This window comes from Tupaia chinensis, unplaced genomic scaffold (genome assembly GCF_000334495.1).
Source record: "Tupaia chinensis unplaced genomic scaffold, TupChi_1.0 Scaffold139833_1, whole genome shotgun sequence".
NCBI classification, from domain to species: domain Eukaryota; kingdom Metazoa; phylum Chordata; class Mammalia; order Scandentia; family Tupaiidae; genus Tupaia; species Tupaia belangeri.
Genome location: NW_006199712.1, coordinates 2,443,430 through 2,465,694, shown reverse-complemented (window position 1 = coordinate 2,465,694; position 22,265 = coordinate 2,443,430). Strand labels below are relative to the sequence as shown.

Sequence of the window (22,265 nt, the reverse complement as noted above, 5' to 3'; positions counted from 1 at the left end):
TAAAATAAAACAAAAAACAAACTCTTTCAAACATATATGTGCCTCCCTTCCTTTGAGAATCTCTTGAAATGACAGAAGTGCTATACAAAAATGAATAGGCCATGGTGAGAGTGGGTTAATAAAAGAAAAGGAAACAGAGAAAGGAGACCACATTTACACTGCTGGTAGAAATGTAAATTAGTGTAGCCATTGTGGAAAACAGTAAGGACCTTCCTCAAAGAACTAATACTAGAGCTGCCCTGTGACCTGCCTGGCCATCCCTACTCGGCATCTGTGCAGAAGAGTGGATATCAGTGTGTTGTAGACTTATCTGCACACTCATGACATTGTAGCTCTATTTACAGTAGCCCAGAGGTGAAATTAACCTAAGTGCCCATCAACAAACAGTCCAAATTCTGCCATTGCAACAACATGGATGAGTCTTATAAAGTTTATGTGAAATAAGCCAGGCACAGAAAGAGAAATACTGCATGTTCTCAGTCACGCGACGAAGCTAAACAACTTGACCTTACAGAAGAGAGCAGAATAGTGGTTACAGGAGGCTGAGAAGGTAGGTGGGTCGGGGAGATACAGAAATGTTGGTTAACGAATACAAAATTACAGGTAGATAACAGGAATGAGTTCTAATGTTCTATAGCACAGTTGGGTAAGTTAACTGTTAACTGTTAATAATAATTTACTGTGTATTAAAATAGCAAATGAGGATTTTGAATGTTCATGCCACAAATAATGCTAAATGCTTGAGATGATGAAATATGCTAATTGCTCCAATTTGATCATTAAACATTGTATTCATATACTGAAAAATCACACTGTACCCCCATAAATACATACAGTAATTATGTGCCTATTTTTAAAAAAGGAGAATAATTAAAGGTAATTTGGTAAGAATATATATATATATTTGTGTGTGTGTATATATATATACACACACACCTGTGTAAAGAAAATATTAGCTGGACTACAGATATTTTTAAAAAATAACTTTTTTAAAAAGGAAAGGGTAGGATCATTTTTATGGCTAGACAAGACTACCCTGCAAACCAAAGGCTAGAGCCAGCAGAGCCAGAGGGGAGAGTGTGGAAACCCAGCCTGGGCTGTGACGGCCATCAGAGGGGGCTGACCACACTCATTCTCAGCATTGCAGATGGAGCTCCCTAAACTAAGAAGATGGTTTGCCTGGTGGGGACTCATGAGCGGGTGCTGTGTCTAAAGAGGGGACTGAGAGGAGGCTTAAGGGGACAAAAGGTGATGCCTGATGTCCAAATCAAATCTTGTAGAAAATAAGAGAAAGGCAGCCTGTGCCACAGCGTAGCAAACGGTTGGAAACACTTTTGAATCCTCCTCAAACACAAGTGCAGTTCAAACCAGCACCAGGAAGAGTGTTAAAAAAATAGACAAGAAAAGAAGAGCTAATATTCTTTCAAACATTTCTCTAATGTTTTTGCAAAACAGATAGTTGTTCTGAGTACAATGAAATCTGCAGTAAGGCATATTTGGCCTCTAACGGGCAATTCCCTGTCTTAAGCAATTTCTTCCAAGTGACGCTGTGTGGTAGAACTCAGTACTAACTTTTAAAAACTCCAGTTAAAACCTTATATTTTGGCTATGCAATTGATCCTTAGGGTAGATGCAAAAGGGGTGTTTTATTGCAATTCTTTGAATTTTACATAGTAATTTTTCTTAAACAGTTTCATTAAGGTTTAAAATGCATACTACCAGGTAAAAGACTATAATAAATGAAAAAATAAGACTTTATTTTCTGAAGAGAGGTTAAGGACCCCAGGGAACTAAATGATGTTGATCAAAACACTGAAATTTATTTCAAGCAATAATAGCTCACTGCTCACCGAGAACCAAAATGATATGGAGGGGAGGGAATGTCCCCATTGTCTACTGCTTATAAAAATGCCTTTTTAATTTTGCTTTCACTCTTCATTTTAGGATTCAGCACTACCAGGACTGCAGAATAAAAGAGAGACATGAATATAAAAAGGAGGACGATATGACCATTTTAAGTTTTATATCGGCGATACATCAGACCCATCAGACAAATGCAGAAGCAAATTTGAAGATTCTCTAACTATCATAAAATGATGTATTACATAACCTCACCAGCTGAGTATTTATCTGGTCATGTGCTGTATAATGCTATTTTGGTCAACAACAGACCACAAAGATGACAGAGGTCCTGTGACATTACAATAGGCAGTAAGTACCACAAGGCTTAGGTAAGTAATAGGCTACACAATCTATACTTGTGTAAATTCACTTCGTGACATGAAGTTCATACGGTGACAAAAGCACCTAACAGTGCTCAGAAGATCTCCCTTCACTCAGAAATACACTGTATGTAATAGTATTAACATATACTGTATCATAATATAATAAATAACAAGCTATAGAAGCATGAGATCTTGATTCCAAAAAACAATTATACTAGGAAGTATAGGGTACTTTCTGCATCTGATATGGCTAGTAAAAATGTAAGTAGAAAATGTGAGTAACATAAAAAGAAAATTGGTTAAATACAAATGTGCAGAACTCTATTTTTTAAAATAGCAAATATAAAGCAAGCAAGCAGCATGGTGGTTAAGACGCTCTTAGATAGCCAACCATGGTTTAAGCCTTGGACCTGGTGGTTTGAAATTCATGCCAGGTGCATGTGCCTGCATACCCAAAAGCCCAGGAGGAAAATGGAGGAGAAGGGATTGCAGCATCATCCTGCCCCGTGGGAGGTGATTTCTTACTTTCTCTCTCATTGTTTCTCTGTCTCTCTCCAGGGATCACACATGCCCTATAGCAAAAACCTTAAGTAAATAAATAAATAAATAAATTTAAAAAAAGGCAAATATACCCTTTTTTATGTTTGTGGAACATACAACCAAATTAATCATGTTCTTGGTCTCAAAGAAAATCTTGTATTTTTAAAAGTAGAATTATTATGTTTGCATTCCATTCTCTAATTCAATAAACTAGAAATAAATAATAAATGGTGTTTAAATATTACAATCATTTTGGAATTAAGATATTCTATCTTTATAAAGAAAATCATTGGTGGGGGCTAGCAGGTGCCACCATGGTTAACCCACATGGCTGATCATGGTTCGAGTTCCAGACCTGGAAGTTTGAAAATCACACCAGATACATGTACATGCATGCCTCAAATCCCAGGAGGAGAATGGAGGAGAAGGGACTGTGGTGGGGCCATCCCCGTGGGAGATATGCACCCTATGGCAAAAACCTTAAAAAAATTATTGCTCAAAGAGAAATCAAAACAGAAACACTCCCAATAAAATAGAGGAATCAAGGAGAGATCATCAATGGATACTGAAAACAGTGTTAAAAATTGTTTGAAACACGATATTTACACAACAATCAAATATCACCCTATGGGTTAAAATTAATTATAAGAGTAAAAATACACCTTTATGAGGAGATTACCACTTTGCTACCATACAAACAAACTTAATGTAACCACTAAGGGACAACCTGACTTCAAGTGCCTGCTGATATGAAATACACATCATCCCCAACAAATACGGCCAAAAGCGCTCAACCTGAATTTCAAGCTTCGACCTAATTTCTAGTTTACAAGAAATATAGCAGAGAAAATATATTAATTGATGCTATGAGGAAACAAGTCTAGAATGTGGAACAGTGTACAAAAAACTGACCTGGTTTCTTTTAAAAATCAATAAGATGGGGATAAAAAAGAGAAGAAGAAGAAAATTAATTAAACAGACAAAAATAAGAAGACCAAATGCAACACATAACATTGATTGGATCCTGAATTTAACAACATCTATAAAATATGTTTTTTTGCAGTAACTAGAGAGAAATTTAAATATGTACTACTGTCTTTACACTTAAATGGTTCAGGGAAAAATAAAGACATAAAGAAATTCACAGAGAAATACACACGCACACACATACACACACATATATATCTCTATCTATCTATCTATCTATCTATCTATCTATCTATCTATCTAAAGAGAGAGAGAGGTAAAGTAAGGAAGCAAAATAGGCAGATTTTTAACCATCAGTAAAATTAGGTGAAGGGTTTATTATAACCACTTCAGTAACAGGTTGAACTGATCATACGAATTGCTAACAATTAACAATCTTTGAGCTACAAAATGACAATTTTACATTTGAATATACCAGTTACCATAGGAGACATTGGAGAGTTCACTAAACGCTATTTTTAAAGAATTATTTATTTAATTATTATTATTAATTTGCTATAGGGCACATGTACTCGACAGAGAGAGAGAAAAAGGGAGAGATGGGAAAGTGAGAAAGCAAGTTGCCAGGTGTGGGACTCAAACCACAGTCAGCCATGTGGGAGTCCAGTGCCCTAACACTGTATCACCTGCTAGCCCCTAAACACTATTAAAAATGACTCAAGGGACCAACAGTTGGCATAATGGCTATGTCACTGGACTCCCATGTAGTTGACCACGGTTTGAGTCCTGGACCCGGTGGCTTAGCCAGGCGCGTGTGGGCTTGTCCCCATGATCCCAAGAGGAGACTAGAGGAGAAGGGATTGCTGCGTGGCCACGTGGGTGGCCCGGAGGGTGATTTCTCGCTTTCTGTCTCTCTGTCTCTCTCTGTCTTTCTGGAGAGCGCACGCACCCTATAGCAAAAACCTCTACCAAAAAAAGAGACTCAAGGGGGCCAGCCTGTGTTGTAGCTGGATCCTACATGGCCTACCACATGGTCCGAGTCCCATATGGGCAGCTGGAATATACATGTGCATGTGCATGCATGACCCAAATCACAAAAGGAGGGAGAGATGGAGGAGAAGAGATTCCCCACATGGGATGTTTCCAGCTTTCTTTTTCTTTCTCCATCTCTTTCTCCAGTGAGTGAATGTGCCCTCTGGCAAATTAAAAAAACAAACAAATGACTCTAGGAACCAGAGGGTATACAGTTGACTTTCAGAGAGCCTTTAAAAACTAAGCATTTCTATAGTGTGTGACTTTAGACCATGAAAAACGGAACAATTTTTAGTTCTAATAATATCTAACAATATCTAAACCCAATAAAGATCACTCTGTATTCAAAAAATAAATAAATAAATAAATAAAAATAAAGAAAGAAAAAAACTATAGACTAATGTCAGTCATTATTGTTTTGTTTTGTCTTAAATTTACCAGAGGGCACAAGGGCTCACGGGAGAGAGGGATTGGGAAAAGGCACCCCCTAATGGGGCAGTCATGCTGTGGCCCCTTCTCCATTTCCCCGTCCTGTCAATATCTTGGGCATGCACCTGGCAAGTTTTTCAAGCTCCTGAGTCTGGGTCTGAAACTGCATGGTAGACCACGTGGGATCTGGTTTCCCTAAACACCAGGCCACTAAAATGGACCTCAGTTATTACAGAGTCCAAAGCTTTAGGGGATTAAAAAAAAAAAAAAAAGCTATTCTGAGAATGTAAGGATAATACAATATCAGGATATCCGTTGATACAAGGAGTCTTCAGAAAGTTCACAGAGAATGTGGATTATGAAAAAAAACCATGATGGATTTCAAATTTTGGGGGGCCAAAATAAACTTGCACTTTAATTCCATTTTTTGCATAAAGTTTTCGAAGTCCTCTCACGTCAACAAATTTAAAAGCAAATAATTATATGATTATCTCAACATATGCTGAAAATAGTATAAGTAAAACCATCTGCTATTTCTAATAAAAACGGTAAGTAATATAGGATCGTATGTTAAGTGCTGGGCACTGCTCAAAGGACTTTAACATTTATTATCTCATTTAATTTTCACACATTTAATCTTCAGAGATAGATGTTATTATTAGCTCCAGTTTACTCTCTAGAGTAAATGCTTACAAGAAACGGTGCTAGGTCAAAGAGTAATGGTTAAGTTTACTTTTACAAGAGACTGATACAGTGATATGCAGACTGCCTGTACCTTTTTGCCTTCCCACCATATTTTCTCACAGTCCATGGTTCGTATTTTCATTCTGATAATAGTGTCCTTTGTAAAGCAAAATATTTTCATTTTGATGAGGTCTAATTTATCATTTTTTTTCTCCTGTGAATTACACTTTTGGCATAAGATCCAAGGATCCTTTGCTTAATTCAAGATCTTGAAGACTTTCTCTTACATTTTCTTCTCAAAATTTCGTATTTTACATTTTGAGATCTATTTTGAGTTAAGTTGTTTAGTAAGATCTGAGGCTCAAGTCAAGGTTTATTTTTTTGGCCTATGCATTAAGTTTGTGTTGCGTAACAAACTACCTCCACTTTAGCAGTTTACAAACAATACCTATTGGTGTAAACTCACAGTTCTATCACTCCAATGGCTGGTAAAAAGTGTAACTGGATCTTCTGTTCAGGTTACCAGAAGGCAGAAGTGAAGATGTTAGCTGGACAGAGTCTGTCTGAGGCTCTGTGGGAAAATCTTCCTATCTCATTTTTGTTGTTGGCAGAATTCAGTTCAGTTGGGTTGTAAATCTTCCTTTGGCGCCCTTTTCCCAGCTGGCTGTCATCTAGAGACTGCTGACAGCTCCCAGAGGCTGCCTTTAGTCTTGGCCATACAGCCACCTCCATCTTCAGGCAGCAACAGGGCATCAAATCCTACTTGTGTTCTGAATCTATGAGTTCCTCTTCAAAGACTAGCCAGAGAAAACACTCTGCTTGTAAAAACGTTCCTGTGATAATGTTAGTCCCACCAGATAATCTCTTTAAAGTCAACTGTGCCAGATACCAAAACCTAAGTAAAGGAATACAATCCATCATATTTATAGTTCCAAAGAATATGCATGGCACGGAAACCAGGATGGGGAAGGGCAGAACATGCTAGGAGCCTTATAAAATTCTGTCTACTTTGGATAATCAATGGGTCCAATACCATGAGGTGAAAATACAACTCTATTCAATTACTTCTGTGCTTTTGTCCAAACCAGTGGGACCTATTTGGTTTTTGTTTTCTTTTTCTTTTTTTTATTCATGATAGAGTTTGTGCACATACATATGAGAGTGAGAGAGAGGAGTGCCCTCTGCAGGGTCTGGTTACACCACAGTTTCCTTCCGTATTCCTCCGACTAGTTGGATCTTGGGCCCTGGGGTGCATGCCCAGTGTTTCAGGTTCACTGGGCCCAGGATTCTGACCAGGTTCAGCATGTGGGATCTGGCTTCTTTTGGGTAGCACATTCTTGTACCACAGAGCCAGCCCAAGGGGCCATATTTGTATGAATCTATTTCTGGACTCTTTCTTCTCTCCATTTGTTCATTGAGTTTATCCCTTAGCCAATACATTTCTTGGTTACAACGGCTCTACAGTAAGTCACAAAATGAAGCAGTATGAGCCACCCAACTTTATTCATTTTTTTTTCTCAAAATTGGTTTAGCTATCCTAGTTCCTCTGCATTCTTTTATAAATTTAAAAGTCAGTTTCTCTGTTTACAGAATGTCTTGCTGGGATTTTATTAGAACTGCGTTAAACCTATGGATTAACTGATAGAGAATTAAAATCTTAGCCGTATTTAGTCTTCCAGTTCATGAATGCAGTATGCCTCTCCATTTATTTAGGTCTTTCTAGGTGTCTTTTATTAGCATTTTGTAGAGTTCAGTACAGATCCTGCATATGGTTCATTAGATTTCTTTCTAGGTAATTAAATGTTTGGAGCTGATAAGTGGCATTGTCTTTATTAATTTCTGTTTCCAACTATTCATTTCTAGTAGATACATGGTCACTTTGAGCATTAACTTTGCATCCTACAACCTAGCTAAAATCACTTTTTATTTCTAGGGTTTTTTTCCTTTTTTTTTAGATTCTGTGGTTACATAATCTGCAGATTGGGTATTTAAATTTTTTACTTTCCAATCCATGATTTTCTTATTTCTTTTTCTTGCCTTGTTGTTTTACCTACGATCACCAGTACAATATTGAACAGGAGTGGTGAATGTGGATCATCTTGTCTCATTTCCAGTATTAGGGGAACATTCAATGTTTCATCATTAAATATAATGTCACCTGTAGATTTTTGTAGATGTCCATTATCACATTGTTTCTATTACTGATTTGCAAAATTTTTCTTCCTGCTTGTTTTTATCATGAATAGCAATTGATTTTTGTCATTTTTTTGGGCATTAATTGCTATGATCATACTTTTCATTTTGGTATAGGATGCATGAGCTCACTGGAGAAAGGGAGGGGAGGAGAGAGAAAGTGAAAAATCCCTTTTCCATTCTCCTCTTGGGTTTTTTTTTTTTGCTATAGGGCATGTATACTCTCCAGAGAAACAGAGACAGAAAGTGAGAAATTACCCCTAGGGGGATGATCAAGTGTGTGTATGCCCCAATCCCTTCTCCTCCATTCTCCTCTCAGGATTTGGGGCATACACACACTTGCCCGGTGTGAGATTTTAAGCCTTTGGGTCTAGGACTCTAACTGCAGTCGACTACATGGGAGTCTAGCGGTAGCCATGTTGCCATCTGCTGGCCCCCTCCTCTTGGGATACTTTTGGGCATGCATGTACACATGCCCAACAGATCATGCTTTTATCTGGTAATGTGATAGATCTCACTGATAGATATTTGAATACCGAACCAGACTTGTACTCCTGGTATCAATCTCACTTAGTTGTGATGTTTGCTCTTTTCTAAATTGCTGGACTGGGTTTGCTGATATTTTGTTGATTTTTGCATCTACATTCATGGAAGATATTGACCTGTGGCTCTACTCTTGAGATATTGTTGTCTGGCTTTGGTATTCAGAGAGTTGTGACTTTGTAAAATTAGTCAGAAAATGGTCCTTCCTATTTTAGGAAGAAAGTGTTTAGGATTAGTGTTATGTCTTCTTATGAAGAACTTTCCAGTAAAAGCACTTGGAGGAGCCAGTAGATGGCTTAATGGTTAAGGTACTGAACTCTGGCATGGCAAACCACAGTTTGAGTCCCAGACCTGGTAACTTGCTTTCTCACTTTTCCCCTCTCTCTGTCTCTCTCTCTCTCTCTCTGGTGAATGCACATGCCCTATAGCAAATTAAATAATAATAATGAATAAAATTAAATAAATAATTCTTTTAAAAAAGGCAGTTGGATCTAGAGTTTTCATGTTTGGAAGGTTTTAAATCTATTTTTAAAATACAGTTGATGGGGACCAGCAGTTAGCGTAATGGCTATGTCACTGGACTCCCACGTAGTCGACCGCGGTTCGCGTCCCGGACTGGATGGCTTAAAACTCATGCCGGGCGCATGTGTGTGCATGCCCAAGATCCCGAGAGGAGAACGGAGGAGAAGGGATTGCGGCATGGCCATCCCCCCAGGGGGTGATTTCTCGCTTTCTGTCTCTTTGTCTCTCTCTGTCTGTCTGGCGAGCGCACGTGCCCTATAGCGAAAGCTTCTCCAAAAAAACAAAATACAGTTGATGATGGGCCGGCAGGTGGTGTGGTGGTTAAGGGCACTGGATTCCCACATGGCTGACCATGGTTTGAGTCCCGGACGTGGTGGCTTGTTTTCTCACTTTCTCTCTCTCTCTCACTCTGTCTCTCTCTGGTCAAACTAAAATAAATAAATAAAACAAATAAAGTTAAATAAACATAATTTTTAAAAACACAGTTAATGGGTTTTGGCAGTTTGCCAGGGATTATTACATTTTATTTATTTTGTTGAAGATATATCCATAGGTTATTTATAATATTCCTTTATTATCTTTGTAATTGCTCTAAGATCCATCATGATATCCTCCTTTTATTTTTGATATTGACGATTTGGGCATTCTTTTCGTTAGTGTGCCTAGAATTTCATCAAGTGTATCGATCTTTTCAAAGAACCATATTTTGGCCATTGATTTTTCTCTGTTGTTTAGTATTAATTCCATTGACATCTGTTCAAATCTTCTGTTATGTTTTCTTTTCTTGCTTTGGATCTAGATTGCTCTCCTGGAAGATTAAATTATTGATTTGAGACCTGTCTTCTTTTCTAAAAGAAGTATTTAGTGCTATAAATTTTTTCTGAGTACTGCTTTAGCTGCATTCCACAAAAACTGATAAATTTTTGGGACCAGCAGTTAGCGTAATGGCTATGTCACTCCCATGTAGTCGACCGCGGTTTGAGTACCAGACCTGGTGGCTTAAACTCACGCTGGGTGCGTATGTTTGTATCCCAAAAGCCTGAGAGGAGATTGAAGGAGAAGGGACTGCGGCGTGGCCAGCCCTCCTTAGTGGTGATTTCTCGCTTTCTGTCTCTCTGTCTCTGTCTTCCTGGCAAGTGCATGCGCTCTGTAGCAAAAACTGCTCAAAAAAAAAAAAATTGATAAATTTTATTTTCCTTTACTTCGAAATATTTTCTAATTTCCTTTGAGATTTCATCTTTACTCATAGATAGTTTAGAATTATGTTGTTTAATTCCTCAGTGCTTGGAGATTTTCTAATTTTAAAAATGTATTTCTAGTTTAATTTAATTTGGTCATTATTCAACCCTGCTTTTGAAATCCCATGAAGCAGTGTTAAATCTTTTTCTTCCAATAATCATATAGATTTTAAAGATCTTTAGAGGGAAAAATAGTTCATAATATTAAACAGATACTATTTAAGTTGTTATTCATTTGTGTTCTTTCAAAATACCCTCTGGTATAATTTCTCTTCTATCTGAAAACATGCCTTTGTCATTTTTTTTAAGTGCAAATCTAGTATTGAAAAGTTCCATTTTCACTTTTGTACAGATGGGATCATTTCTAATATTTTATTTTCAAGTTTACTGAAACTTTAATCTTTCATCCTTTGTTTTGCTAGTAAACCAATTTAGTGAATGCTTTATTTTGGTTATTACATTTTTAGCTCTAAAATTTCTATTTTTATTTTGTGCTGCTTCTATTTCTCTAATTAGTTCCCATTTTTTCATTTCCATGTTTCCATTGTGCTTTCTCTTTCTTCTCGAGGCATGTTTATAATAACTGCTTCAAAGTCTTGGTCTAGGCCAGCAGGTGTCATAGTGCTTAAGGCATTGGACTCCCATGTAGCTGACTGCAGTTCAAGTCCTGGACTGGATAGCCTGAAACTGACACCAGGCGCATGTGTGCGTGTGCCCAAAACCCTGAGAGGGGAATGGAGTAGAAGGGATTGCAGCATGGCCATCCCCCAACACCTGGGGGATGATTTCTCACTTTCTCTCTTTCGGTGTCTCTGGCAAGAGCACATGCTCTTAGCAAAAGTCTCTCAAAAGAATAAATAAATAAAGTCTTATTCTGTTAATTTTAACATCTGTGTCATTTTAGGCTTGGGATCCATTGATATCTTTTTTCTTATGAGATATTAATATTTTCCTGGTTCTTTATATGCTGAGTAATTTTGGATTTATCCTGGAAATTTTGAATATTTTGTTAAGTGACTCTGGATCCAGATATATTAACTGTTTTAGCATTCTTCTGTGAAAAATGATTTTTTTTTTTTTAAGGAATCAAAACGGATGGTGTCTAGGGTGTACGCTGTTACCTGCTTTTTGCTCAGTGGTCCTGATGTTAGTTCAATCTCAAAATCTTTGCTGTGCTCTTCAGCTCTGCCCTGCTTATGTGCTGCCGATACCCAGTCTGGGGCCTGGCCACTGCTCCACCTTGGAGCTCATTTCTCAGAGCCTTGGATGTGCTGTTTGGGGTCAGATACATGTATACAGCTTGGAGATAAGTGCAAGTTTATGGACAACTGTTCAGGATCACTTTTTTGAGTTCTCTGGTCTCTGCAGTCTTCTTCTCATTGCCCGGCTTCCCCAAGTCCCCTTTCCTGGACCTCTGGATAAAAGTCAGGGCTTTGGTTTCCCCATACTGCTGTTCGTTTCCAATTTTTTCTCTTTTTATTTTTTCCCCTGATATTCTATATATTGCACCTGCTTCTAAGGCTAATTTTAGAGGATCAAGAGAAAAAAGAAAAAGGCAATAGGAATTCTCCCATGGTCACTGGGCCACAGTTCTTCTGGTTGAAATGTTAGTCACTGCTCTTGTCATCACTGCCGATTCAGTAACTGTCCGGGACAGAGGTGAGTAAGAACCCAGGAAGTCACTCTTCTGACCCACAGGGGTCTCCTTTCCTGTCCCTTACACCAGAAACAGGGAATTCTCTGTAGCCTTCTCTCTTCTTTGTAGCATAATTCTATTCCTTGAATTACCTCAGTCTAGGACAAGAGATCCCAGGGAGAAAGAGAGAAAAAAAAAATAGGGAACTCGCTGCTGGTTTCCTAGTAGCTAAATTCTGTATGCTGCCATTTGCTTCTTAGAGTCCTCCTATAACGGCTCTGTGTACTCTGTCTAGGGATCTTAGTACACGCAGAGGAAGAGAAAGGTGGGAGAAGGATGCTTACTCCATTTTAATCAGATTTGGAATCCTCTGCACAGCCTTTCACATAACAAGGTCTGTCTACTGCATGTAAAATCATTGTTTTTTTTGTTTTTTTTTTCCTGAGACTTCAGCTATTACCTAAGTAAATATATGTCTGTCACTTAAAGTAAGGCAAATATATTGGATCGTATTTTATTATAACAGGCTAATAAATTCTCTTCCATAGAGCAGAATGGCCATTGTTTAGTAAATCTTAAACTTAATAAATGGCTGAGGCTTATTGTTATTGATGTTCTCAAGAGCATGTTCAGAGAAGATAGGTGAAAACACTGCGAGTGAAGGATAGCTCGCACGAAAGGTAGAGACTTATTTCTGGGACTAGGAAGATTCTGTACCCAGAAAGAAAGCATATGAAATGGCACCCCCAGATGACATTGGAAGCAAATTTCGGAGCTGCTAATATATAGTAGTTATTGTAAAGTTAGGCTATCTTTAGGTCCACAATAGGTTATTGCCACTACTCATTATCTCTACTATAATATGTCAAACTAGATTTTATTTGAGCAACAAGTATTTAGATTTATGAAGCAGATTGTAGATGAAACTAAAATTTTAGAATATAATTTTAAAAGAGAGTAGCAGGCAGGGAATACAAAGCGAAAGTCTACATTCAAATGAGTAAATTGATTTTCCATGTTTTACAAGCGCATATTTCCAGGTCTGTGGATGGATACAAATTGATACAAAGTATACGCACTGGTGCACAATCAATACAAAATAATAAAATCAATAGGGATTGATGGAATGGAACAAATTAAATATCTGGGAAGTTCCTAAGCAAAGATTATTATGTTAAGAAGGAAAGGGAAGCATGTATTAGAAAGAGTCTTACTGAGCTGTTCCATAATTATAATACTTCTTATCAGCATTGTTCTTTAGAGGTTTATCATTTTGAATGTAGGAGTTGCCTATAAAACTGGTGAATCTCGTTCAACACAAAATGAATTAAATTCCTCAGAAACTATTTTTTTCCTTTTCCAGGCTAACTCTACTTTTTTGAACATTGAATTAATTAGTAATACTTTATAAGTATGTGTGTATGTGTGTGGCAGAGTGTTTGACTAAGAAAGGCTTACAGGGGTCTTTAGGGTATTGTCGTTGTAGTACCTGTTAGGCACTTACTGTGTTCCCAAATTTACAAATATAAAACTTAATCCTTAGAACATTCCAAAGAGGTAGGTGTTATTATTATTCCAATTTTACATGTAAGAAAATGGAGGAATACAAAAGTTGAGCTTATTGCTAACTTCCTGCAGTTAAAAAGAGAGGAAGACAGGGCTGGAACCCACACAGTCTAACTCCGAAATGTGCGTGACCATCTACTGCCTTAACACACTAATGAAGCAAATTGTTACACATGCATTGGACTTTGGATGCTAGAAAGAAAACCTAACAGAACACAATTAGATGTTAAGGGAACTTAATTATATGTATTCCCCCATTGTTCTAAATTGATATTTCCTCACCTCAGCAATAAAGGAAGGCTGTATGTAAGCAGATGTATTTAACTCGCCTATCAACCAAGATTAAAAAAAAAAAATTACCAAGGACAGTTTTTACCTTTGGGGACATTCCTCTACTGATTTTTATTTAAAACTTTGTAGTCAGTGAGTATAAATGATGAAGAAAACATTCTGACATAGAGTTGAAATACATAATTAAAATCTTGAGCGTTGAGGAGACATGGTACTATCTGAAAGCTATTTACTGTGCAATGGACAGGCTAGTTGTGTGCAAAGTGTTTCTTTGTTGTTGTCTGGGAAGGTCAACAGCAGGGTGGCTTGGAATCCTGAACGGGTAGGGAAGATGGGCATGAGCGTGACAAATCCCTATAGCTCTAAATTACTATAATTAAGGGAGACAGACTTTCCCACTTGGCTACTTGGGATGAGGGCTGGTTTGTTTAGCTGTTCCGAGTCAAAGAGAAAAACTGCACGGAAGAATTCCTGGACTGCATGAGCAAGCCAGCCTCATAACTCATGATGGATGAAGATTTCCTGTGTTTGTTTTGAACAAGCCTGGATTGGTTATAAAAGTATATCTCCTTTTCCCCAGAGGATTTGCTAATCAAGGTGGATGGCAGGCATCAGAATAAGCTCATTTGTTCAGGATGGCAGGAGGACGCTCGGGTTTGATGGGTAAGCCTTGCCTTAGGCAGCCGGGCGAGTGTCTGGTTCTGCAGCCCCACAGTAGGCCCATACTTGGGCTCACCCACCCCAGGAAGTAGCTGCTTCCTCCTCCCCATTTTAGGGTTTGGAGGCTGAGACACAGGGAGTTTCTGTCTTGTACTTTATTATCTAATATCCAGTTTCGAGTTAGTATTCAACAAAACTATCTACTACTGTTGGGAACCAGCAGTTAGCGTAATGGCTATGTCGCTGGACTCCCACGTAGTCGACCGCGGTTCGTGTCCCGGACCCGGTGGCTTAAAAAAAAAACTCACGCTGGGCGCGTGTGCGTGCGTGCCCAAGATCCCGAGAGGAGAATGGAGGAGAAGAGATTGCGGCGTGACCATCCCCCCTTGGGGGTGATTTCTCGCTTTCTGTCTCTATGTCTCTCTCTGTCTGTCTGGCGAGCGCACGCGCCCTACAGTGAGAACGGGTAGGGAAGATGGGCATGAGCGTGACAAATCCCTATAGCTCTAAATTACTATAATTAAGGGAGACAGACTTTCCCACTTGGCTACTTGGGATGAGGGCTGGTTTGTTTAGCTGTTCCGAGTCAAAGAGAAAAACTGCACGGAAGAATTCCTGGACTGCATGAGCAAGCCAGCCTCATAACTCATGATGGATGAAGATTTCCTGTGTTTGTTTTGAACAAGCCTGGATTGGTTATAAAAGTATATCTCCTTTTCCCCAGAGGATTTGCTAATCAAGGTGGATGGCAGGCATCAGAATAAGCTCATTTGTTCAGGATGGCAGGAGGACGCTCGGGTTTGATGGGTAAGCCTTGCCTTAGGCAGCCGGGCGAGTGTCTGGTTCTGCAGCCCCACAGTAGGCCCATACTTGGGCTCACCCACCCCAGGAAGTAGCTGCTTCCTCCTCCCCATTTTAGGGTTTGGAGGCTGAGACACAGGGAGTTTCTGTCTTGTACTTTATTATCTAATATCCAGTTTCGAGTTAGTATTCAACAAAACTATCTACTACTGTTGGGAACCAGCAGTTAGCGTAATGGCTATGTCGCTGGACTCCCACGTAGTCGACCGCGGTTCGTGTCCCGGACCCGGTGGCTTAAAAAAAAAACTCACGCTGGGCGCGTGTGCGTGCGTGCCCAAGATCCCGAGAGGAGAATGGAGGAGAAGAGATTGCGGCGTGACCATCCCCCCTTGGGGGTGATTTCTCGCTTTCTGTCTCTATGTCTCTCTCTGTCTGTCTGGCGAGCGCACGCGCCCTACAGTGAAAATCTCTCCAAAAAAAAAGTAAAAAAAAAACAACAACAACTATCTACTATTGTTTACAGCATTTAGAGGCCAAAAGCTAGAGGAAATAGAGGCCACCTTGTTGATTAGTATGAATATTAGTATTTGCTAATACTATCTGGGAGATCAATTCTGTAGCAGTCTGGTTTAGATAGTTCAAAGCGATGGATCTAACATTCTTATCTGGGGGAGCCCAGGAAAGGTGTGCAAACATGGTACGGGCTACATTCTCATGTACGGATGGCTAAAACTGTGTTGGCTTCACGTGATGCTCTCACCCTAAACCGAAGACGATATTACTATCCCGAAGTTAATTATCCCGTGCCACGCCTCTGCCCCACTGGTCTTCAATGTTGATTTGTAAGCACGTGTGATTATTTAGATGATAATCCTGCTTACTGGCCTCTGTAGGGCAAAGCCTGACACCTTTGATCTCATTTATTTCCTGGCTAACAGCCGAACGTTTCCTTAGAGACTGTGGGTTGGGTTTTCCTCACCACCAGTATTAATGTATTCCACAGAGGGGAGGAGATCCAGATTCTAGTCAAGAAACCATTCTGATTTCTTTTACATGGAAACCTTCAAATAATGTTAAAGGAGTCTGTTCTTTTTAATCTGCAATTTTAAGAAACAAAAGTGTGATTTGTTTCAAATGCTATATTAAAAACAGTTTTTCTTAAACAGAACATAAACAACCCAAAATAAGAAATTTGAATGGTAATCAGGCTAAGACTTACTCAATGGAGAATTTGTTTCATATGTGAAGATCATTAGAGTTTCTCTAAGCCTAGGATCATTGCTATTTTAAAGTAATATGCAATTCATATTCATACTATCACAATTTTTACCTCATGTAAAGTATCTTATTTTTCTCCTATGGTGGTAGTTTTTGGCTAGATGGCAAAATATTCCAGGGATTAAAAAAAGTAATTCAAGCACAAACCTAATAATTTAAGAGAAAAAATACCGAATTAAGAAGGCAAAGACATATAAAGTAGATAAACATATTCCAAGTGAAGATTTTGGGTTCATTTGATCTTATTTTTCAAGAGAGATTTTTTTTTTTGCTATAGCGCACATACACTCACCAGAGAGACAGAGAGAAACAGAGAGACAGAAAGCAAGAAACCCCCCCCCCCGACGGGGGATGGCCACGCCACAATCCCTTCTCCCCTATTCTCCTCTCAGAATTTTGGGTGCACGTGCACATGTGTCCAGCATGTTTTAAGTTACTGGGTCTGGGACTTGAAACATGGTCAACTACCTGGAAGTCCAGTGACATAACCATTACGCCATCTGCTGATTCCATTTCATTTGATATTACATTTGCATTCTTGTACCTTGTGTATCTCCATTTATGTCATTTTACTAAGCTCTGATTTACTCACATTCTGGTATTTTATGGAAAGGGTCTGACATGAGAGTTGGTTAATGGATTGTTGTGTAAATAAACAAAGCTTTGCTAAACATAGTCTTAAATTCATAGGCAACTGTGAATTTAAGAGCTAGAATGGAATTGAGAACTTCTTTGATAATTTCTTTGATAACCGTGACAAGGAAGTAGAACATAAAATGTTATCACTGTAATAGTTAAACCGAATTTATGTCATAAATATGACAAAATTGGAGCCAATATCCAATGAGACATTTCCATGTATGTGTTTGTATGTATACTAACTTACGGTCCGATTCTTCACTGTTTATTTCATTACATACCGTTTCCCTCCTATCAATTGATGCACAGTGACTTTTCCTCCTCAGGTTAGCCTTTGCCTCCCTCTGGTATGGGTGCCGAGGAGTCTATACATTAGGTTCATCTGTATCTGGCCCTGGGCAATCCTAATTTTATCCCCATCTCTACTAGGGAAAAGGGAGTCTAAATCAGCATTCTCAAATTATGCTCCAGCAACCAGCAGCCACTAGCATTTCCTGGAATATGGTAGAAATGCAAATTCAGGCCTTGTCCCAGACCTACTAGATCAGAAATGTGGACAGGGACCCAGCAATCTGGGTTGCAGGGTTTTGGCAAGCCCTTCAGGTGGTTCTGATGTTCACTGAAGTTTTAATGCCGTTGGTCTTAACTTATTCTTGCAGCCCTGTTCCCTATCTGCCTGGGTTAACTTCCCAGGCACCCGCATCTCCAGGAACTTCAGTTTTCTCCCTTTAGTTTCCTCGTGACTGGGTCTCTGGTCTCTCTGACTGAGTTTCTGCCCTGATTTCAGATTTACACTCCAGTTCCCAGCTGAGATAATTATCTTTCCCGCTAGACTGGAGTCCTGTCAGTTCCTTTCCCTAAATATATCATAATTCTGTCTTTACCCAGTTCCTGGTTGGTTACCAAGTCTGGCACTAAATTGATGGGGCTTTTTGGAGCCAATTTCCAATGGGCATCTCCATGACCTGGCCACCTGATGCTCTGTCCCCAACGGGCCATAATATCTGGCCTAGGTTGACTGCTAGGCACCTTTTCCCTGTGTGCTGTGGTTGGCATCACTGCCCTTCCTTTTCAGACAGTATCCCATATGACCTGGATAATTGTTCAAACCTGTCTAAAGCCCCACTCTTAAATCCCCTCTCCTGGCTGAACCAGTCATCAAGAGACTGTGTGAGTTATGACACCTAGTTGAAGTCAACGGATGCCTTGGGAAAACACTGTAGGAGAATTAACTAAATACTGTAGGATAAAACACATTACTCACTTGGGGACAACTTCTTCAGAGTGAAGAAAGAAATAGTAGAAAACAAGGTACATTTGATTAAGAAAATGTTGACATGACTTTATGATTATGCGTTCAATCATCTTATCAATAACTTACCTGATAAGGTACTTAACACTTTCATTTTGTGGGGATTCGTATTCTCTAACCTTTGTTTTCTAAGCCTCAATTTTTCCATCCGTGAATCCATCTACTAAATTTTATTTTCCAGAAACCTTAACACACCACTATCTTACTAACAGTTCACAGGGGATCCAGTGTTATCGGGTTTAATGCAATGTGTGTACTCATCCATAGGCGCCTACGGGTAACCACCACTGTGAAAGAAATTGCAGGTCACATTTATATGCCTAGGAAATAACTCAACAAGCATTTCAAAACATTCTCTGTGCACCTTTAGTCAAAGCCCTGTATGTGGTTAGCAATATTCACAGTACTTCAAGAGGTACTTTTCCCCTTGAATTTGGTTTAATGGATAGCCACTTGGCCTGGTTTAGGCATAAACTTTCTAATACTGAACTTGTGAGACCTGCTTCTGCTTACTCTTTGTTCAATGGCTAGAAAATGATCAGCAAATACTCAATAAAAGCATTTAACTTTGTGGTTATGTTCATTTAACTTTTCATGAATTATTTATTCAATCCTACTAAGTACCATGTTCTATACTACAAACTGGAATAACAGAGTCCTTGCCTGTAAGAATCTTTTTGGAAGTCCTTTTTCCAGTCAGATGGATAGTCAGGGGTCGTAGGTAGGAATTTGCAGTACAGAGAATAGATGGGACCAGGAGGGACCAGATGTATGGATTTGAAAAACAAAAGCACTGTTGTTACCTTCTGGGATATGATGATGAGAACTCATGGAAACATTTAAAGACGATAGTATTTTTAAATACTTTTACCCATTTTCACAATTGGTACCAGCTAACCATTTTTGTCAAGTCATCTGCTACCTCCATACTCCAGGGTTATAGCAATCATTTTCCAGACACTATTGAAGGGAGGGTCCCTGACTGAAGTCTTGACCCCCCCCCTTTCCTGTGAGAAAGTATTTAACTGGTGTCTACAGCTCCATATTGTGAAATACGGCTCATTGACCAAGTACATTTAAGCCCTACCTATGTCCTTCTTTCTTTCTTAGGTGTTGTAAAACTAATAACAAAACCAATTTAATTTCTCTTTGTTAAGACAGCTTTGTCTGTATCAATCCCACTGTACAGTGAATATCTTGATGAAAGACCTGTGTCTTACTTATTTTTGAAAACTCTAGTATAGTACATTGCACTTAATTAATATTGTTGATGGGAAAGGCTAATAGATGAATAAATTCGTTTCTAGGGACAGACTGTAAACAGACACTATCATGGGATTTCTAAGACTCTTGGAAAAGTCACCTTAGTGTGAGGTCACATTGTTTCACCTTGTAAGTGAAGGTCACATTGAATCTAGGGAATGCTAGGGTACAAACCGGCCATTGACTGTACTCTCAACTAAATCAGCAGTACGGTAGTGGAGCCTCGTACTGATGTCCTCTGTCAAACAGTGCCACTCACCTGATCTGAAGCCAAGTCAGCATGGGGGTGGTGCCTCCTCCAAACACCCAGACGGTGAAGAACACGAGGAGCAGTGTGGTGGTAAACATCATTTGCTTGGGCTGAGATTCTGTGTTCCGAATAGCTAAGGCAAACGCGATTGCTCCTCGCAAACCTTGCAGGAAAAATTAAAAGAGAAAATAAACATCTAGCACGTCCCATTCTCTTCTCAATGGATTTAGCTTCACAATTTGCTAACACAATTACTTTTTATCCTTTTTAAATTTGACTTATCATTATCATTATTATTCTTTAATTTGCTGCAGGGTACCAGACACACACACACACACACACACACACACACACACAGAGAGAGAGAGAGAGAGAGAGAAAGAGAGAGCGAGAGAAAGTGAGAGAGAGAGAGAAAGTGATAAAGTAAGCTGCCAGATCTGAGACTCAGATTGTGGTCAGCCATGTGGGAGTCCAGCACCTTAACCACCATGCCACCTGCTGGCCCACTAACACAATTACTTTTTAAAATTAACTTTTATTTTGATATAATTGTAGATTCACATGGAATTCAAAGAAAGAACTCAGAAGTCCTGTGTGCCTATTGATAATGACCAGGTCTTACAAAACCATACCATAATATCTTAACAAGAGTACGGACATGGATACCATCAAGATACAGAACATTTTCATCACCACATGCATCCCTCATACTGACCTTTCATAACTAGCCCTCCTTCCTCCTTTACATGCCCTGCTTAATTCGTGGAAACTAGTAATCTGTTCTCTATTTCTATGATGTTATCCTTTTAAGAATGTTATATAAATAGAATTAGACAGTACTGGAATTTTAGAATTGCCTTTTCAGTATAATTCTCTAGATATTCATTGGAGTTGTCAAATGCATCAATACTTTGTTCCTTTTTATTATTGAGTAGTATTCTTTGGCATTGGGTCTTCTGTACTCTGTGTAACATCTATCTATAAAGGACATCTAGGTTGTTTCTGGTTTTGGGCTATTAAAAATAATGGTACTGGGACCAGCAAATGGCATAGGGTTACGTGGTTGGATCCACATAAGCAACTGCAGTTTGAGTCCCGACCTGGCAGCTTAAAACTCACACAGGGTGTGTGTCATGTGTGCCCAAAATCCCAAAAGGAGTGTGGTATCCCTCCTGGGAGGTGATTTCTCACTCTCTCTCTCTCTCTCTCTCTCTGTCTCTCAGATAAGCACATGTGCCCTATAGCAAAAATTCTCTCTAAAAAATGGAAAGAAAAGAAGAATGGTACAAGTGGGATCAGCGGATAGAATAATGGTTATGTTGTTGGACACCCACATGGTTGACCACGGTTTGAGTCCTGGACCTGGTGGCTTGAAACTCACACCAGTCACATGTGCATATGTGCTCAAAATCCCAAGAAGAGAATGGAAGAGAAAGGATTATGGTGTGGCCATCCTCTTTGGGGGGTGATTTCTTGCTTTCTGTCTCTCAGTCTCTCCAATGAGCACACATGCCCTACAGCAAAAATCCCTTTAAGAGAAAAAAGAGAAAAAAAGGTACTAAAATGTGCATACTGGGTTTTGTGTGACAGTAAGTTTCATTTCTCTGAGATAAACACCCAGGATACAATCACTGGGTACTATAGTATTTGCATGTTTAGTTCTTAAGAAATCATGGAACTCTTTTCCAGAGCGACTTCCATTTTACAGTATATGAGTCATCCAATTTCTCTGCATCCTGGCCATATTTGGTGTTGTCACTACTTTTTATTTTAGCCACTTTGATAGGTATGTGGGAATTGTCTATTGTGGCTTTAAGATTTTTTTTTTTTTTTTTTTGCCACAGGGTGCATGTGCTTGCCAAAAACAGAGAGCCAGGAGCAGAGATAGAGGGAGAAAAAGCACCCCTCAGTGTGATATGGGCATGTCACAATCCCTTCTCCATTTCTCCATCCAGTTGGAATTTGGGGCATGCATGCACAAGAGCCTGGAGTATTTTCTAAGCCAGTAGGGCTGGGATTTGACCCGTGGTTGGCTATGAAGTATCCTGTTCTCTTCTAGGCTACGAAATTGGCCCTGTGATTTTTAATTCTCATTTGCCTATGATTAACAGTGTTGAGCATTTTAAAATGCACTTATTATCTTCATAGTCTCTTGGGTGAGATGGGCCATCACATCTTTTTTCCACTTTCTAATTGGATTGTTGAATTTTTTGATAGTTGAGAGTTATTAGTCCTT

The 22,265-nt window shown here is 39.1% G+C and overlaps 1 protein-coding gene across 3 annotated transcripts in view; it reads right to left on the bottom strand.

Moving 5' to 3' along the window:
* The window catches only part of SLC9A9 (solute carrier family 9 member A9), a 720,836-nt gene that overhangs the window by 227,529 nt on the left and 471,042 nt on the right, over window positions 1-22,265 (bottom strand). For all 3 annotated transcript variants that reach the window (XM_027765886.1, XM_014593185.2, XM_006162296.3), the window contains exon 12: window positions 20,039-20,192. In XM_027765886.1, coding sequence (XP_027621687.1) covers window positions 20,039-20,192 — 154 coding nt within the window. The remainder of the gene's footprint in view (window positions 1-20,038; window positions 20,193-22,265) is intronic.